General features: G+C 66.1%; 1 protein-coding gene across 1 annotated transcript in view; it reads left to right on the top strand.

Moving 5' to 3' along the window:
- LOC104129978 (EVI5-like protein) overlaps positions 1-3,205 on the top strand; it is an 18,235-nt gene that overhangs the window by 13,754 nt on the left and 1,276 nt on the right. Inside the window, exon 15 of the mRNA XM_035898433.1 lies at positions 1,193-1,343. Coding sequence (XP_035754326.1) covers positions 1,193-1,343 — 151 coding nt within the window. The remainder of the gene's footprint in view (positions 1-1,192; positions 1,344-3,205) is intronic.

The raw sequence follows: 3,205 nt of genomic DNA on the forward strand, positions 1-3,205 counted from the left end.
CTCCCCTGGGACGCTCACAGACCCTCCTCGGGGGCACCCTCATCCCCTCCCTGGGGACACCCCTGTCCCCTCCCTGGGGACACCCCTGTCCCCTCGCTAGGGACACCCCTGTCCCCTCCCTAGGGGCACCCCCGTCCCCTCCCTAGGGACACCCTGTCTTCTCCCCTGGGACACCCCCGTCCCCTTCCTAGGGGCACCCCTTCCCCTCCCTGGGGACACCCCTGTCCCTTCACCTAGGACATCCCTGTCCCCTCCCCAGGGGCACCCACGTTCCCTCCCCGGGGACACCCCTGTTCCCTCCCCAGGGACAACCCTGTCCCCTCCCTGGGGACACCCCCATCCCCTCCCTAGGGACACCCTGGTCCCCTCCCCTGGGGACACCCCTGTCCCCTCCCTAGGGACACCCCATCTTCTCCCCTGGGACACCCCCATCCCCTCCCCTATGACACCCCTGTCCCCTCCCGGGGGACACCCCTGTCCTCTCCCCTGGGGACATCCCCTCCCTAGGGACACCCCCATCCCCTCCCCTATGACACCCCTGTCCCCTCCCGGGGGACACCCCTGTCCTCTCCCCTGGGGACATCCCCTCCCTAGGGACACCCCCATCCCCTACCTGGCGACACCCATGTCCCCTCCCTGGGGACATCTCTGTCCCCTCCCCAGGGCCACCCCTGTCCCCTCCCTGGGGATACCCACAGCCCTTCCCATGGGGTCACAGTGTCCCTTTGTCCCTTTTAGAGGGTCCCAGTTGTCCCCTCCACCAGGGTCCCTCTGTCCCCTCCAAGGGGTCCATGTGTCCCTCCTGAGAGGGTCCCATCGTCCCCTCCCACAGGGTCCCCATGTCCCCTCCCAACAGCATCCTATCACCCCCTCCAATGGTGTCCCCAAGGCCCCTCAAAAAGGATCAATGTGTCACCTCGGAGAGGGTCCTGGTGTCCCCTCCCATGGGGTCCCAATGTCCCTTCCCATGGGTTTCCCTGTCCTCTCCAACAGTGTCCCCATGTCCCCTCCACCGGGCTTCCATCACCCCCAGTGTCCCCATGTCCCCTCCACCGGGCTTCCATCACCCCCAGTGTCCCCTCCGGGATGGGGGCAAGGGGTCTGGAGCCTTCCCTTTTGGGGGAGGGTGGGGGGGGGTGTGACACAAGGGGTGGCACTGCTGTGGCACCGGGTGACACGAGTGTCCCCAGAGCAAGGAGGAGGTGATGGCGGGGGGGGTGGGCGGGGCCGCCCGCCCGCACCCGCAGAGGGAGGAGGGCATGATCCAGGGGCAGCTCAACCACTCGGACGCCACCCAGTACATCCGCCAGCTCAAGGACCACATCGACGAGCTCAAGGCCGAGGTAAGGCACCCATGGGTGCTGCGGCACCCACGTCCTGCACCCACGGGTGCTGGGGGACCCACATCCTGTACCCACGGGTGCTGGGGGACCCCTACCCTGCACCCACGGGTGCTGGGGGACCCACATCCTGTGCCCATGGGTGCTAGGGGACCCCTACCCTGCATCCATGGGTGCTGCAGGACCCGTACCCTGCACCCACGGGTGCGGGGGACCCAGATCCTGCACCCATGGGTGCTGAGGGAACCTGTACCCTGCACCCATGGGTGCTGAGGGACTCAGATCCTGCACCCACGGGTGCTGAGGGAACCTGTACCCTGCACCCATGGGTGCTGAGGACCTATGCCATGTACCCACGGGTGCTGGGGGACATGTACCCTGTACCCATGGGTGCTGCAGGACCCGTACCCTGCACCTATGGGTGCTGGGGACCTGTACCCTGTACTCATGGGTGCTGGGGGACTCAGATCCTGCACCCATGGGTGCTGGGGACCTGTACCCTGTACTCATGGGTGCTGGGGGACTCAGATCCTGCACCCATGGGTGCTGAGGGACCCACATCCTGCACCCATGGGTGCAGGGAGAAACATACCCTGCACCCACGGATGCTGCGGGGACCCGCATCCTGCACCCATGGGTGCAGGGGGACTCAGATCCTGCACCTACGGGTGCTGGGGGACCCACATCCTGCACCCATGGATTCTGGGGGACCCACACCCTGCACCCATGGGTGCTGGGGGACCCACATCCTGCACCCATGGGTGCTGAGGGGGACCCCTACCCTGCACTCATGGATTCTGGGGGACCCACATCCTGCACCCATGGGTGCTGAGGGGGACCCCTACCCGGCACCCATGGATTCGGGGGGACCCACATCCTGCACCCATGGGTGCTGGGAGACCCCATACAGGGCCTGGCAGCCGTGCAGAGCTCGGGGTCCCTCCCCCGGGTCCCCAAGGCTGGGACACGTCGGGGAGCGTCCCCAAGCGGGGCTGCGCCGGGTGCTGGGTGCTGGCGCCCTCCCCCCTCGGAGCCATCGGCGATGTCCCCGCAGGGCCACGTGGCACGGGGACAGCTGGTGACAATGTCTCCCCGTCTCTCCTCCCTCCTCCCCTTCTCTGCTGTCCCTTGTCCCCTCGTGTCCCCTCTCCCGTCCCTTTGTCCCCTTCTCTCCCCCACCCCTCTGCCCATCTTGTCCCCCACCCATCCCCTGGCCCTTCCTTGTCCCCTTGTCCCTTGTCCCCTTGTCCCTTGTCCCTGTCCTTGTCCCCTTGTCCCCTTGTCCCTGTCACCTTGTCCCCTGGTCGCTGTCCTTGTCCCCTTGTCCCTTGTCCCTGTCACCTTGTCCCCTGGTCGCTGTCCTTGTCCCCTTGCCCCTTGTCCCTGTCACTTGTCCCCTTGTCCCCTTGTCCCTTCTCCCCTTGTCCCTGTCACCTTGACCCTTATCCCTTGTCCCCTTGTCCCTTATCCCTTTGTCCCTGTCCCCTTGTCCCCTTGTCCCCTTGTCCCTTGTCCCTGTCCTTGTCCCCTGTCACCTTGTCCCCATCCCTATCCCCTTGTTCCCTGTCCCCTTATCTTCTGTCCCCTTGTCCCCCATTTTCCATCCTGTCCCCATGTCCCCTTGTCCCCATCCTCTTGTCCCATCACTCATCATGGTCCCACGTCCCTTGTCCCCATCCTTCTCCCCTTCTCCCCGTCCCTGTCCTCGTCCCCTGTCCCGTTGTCCCCATCCCTCTCCCCTTGTTCCCTGTCCCCTTAATCCCGTGTCCCCTTGTGCCCCGTCCCCCACGCTGCCCCCTCGTCCCCCATCCCCTTGTCCCATCACCCATGTCCCCTTGTCTCCATCCCCTTGTCCCCTCCCCTCC

The sequence above is a fragment of the Egretta garzetta genome, unplaced genomic scaffold (assembly GCF_000687185.1).
Source record: "Egretta garzetta isolate BGI_Z169 unplaced genomic scaffold, ASM68718v1 scaffold677, whole genome shotgun sequence".
Classification (NCBI taxonomy): Eukaryota; Metazoa; Chordata; class Aves; order Pelecaniformes; family Ardeidae; genus Egretta; species Egretta garzetta.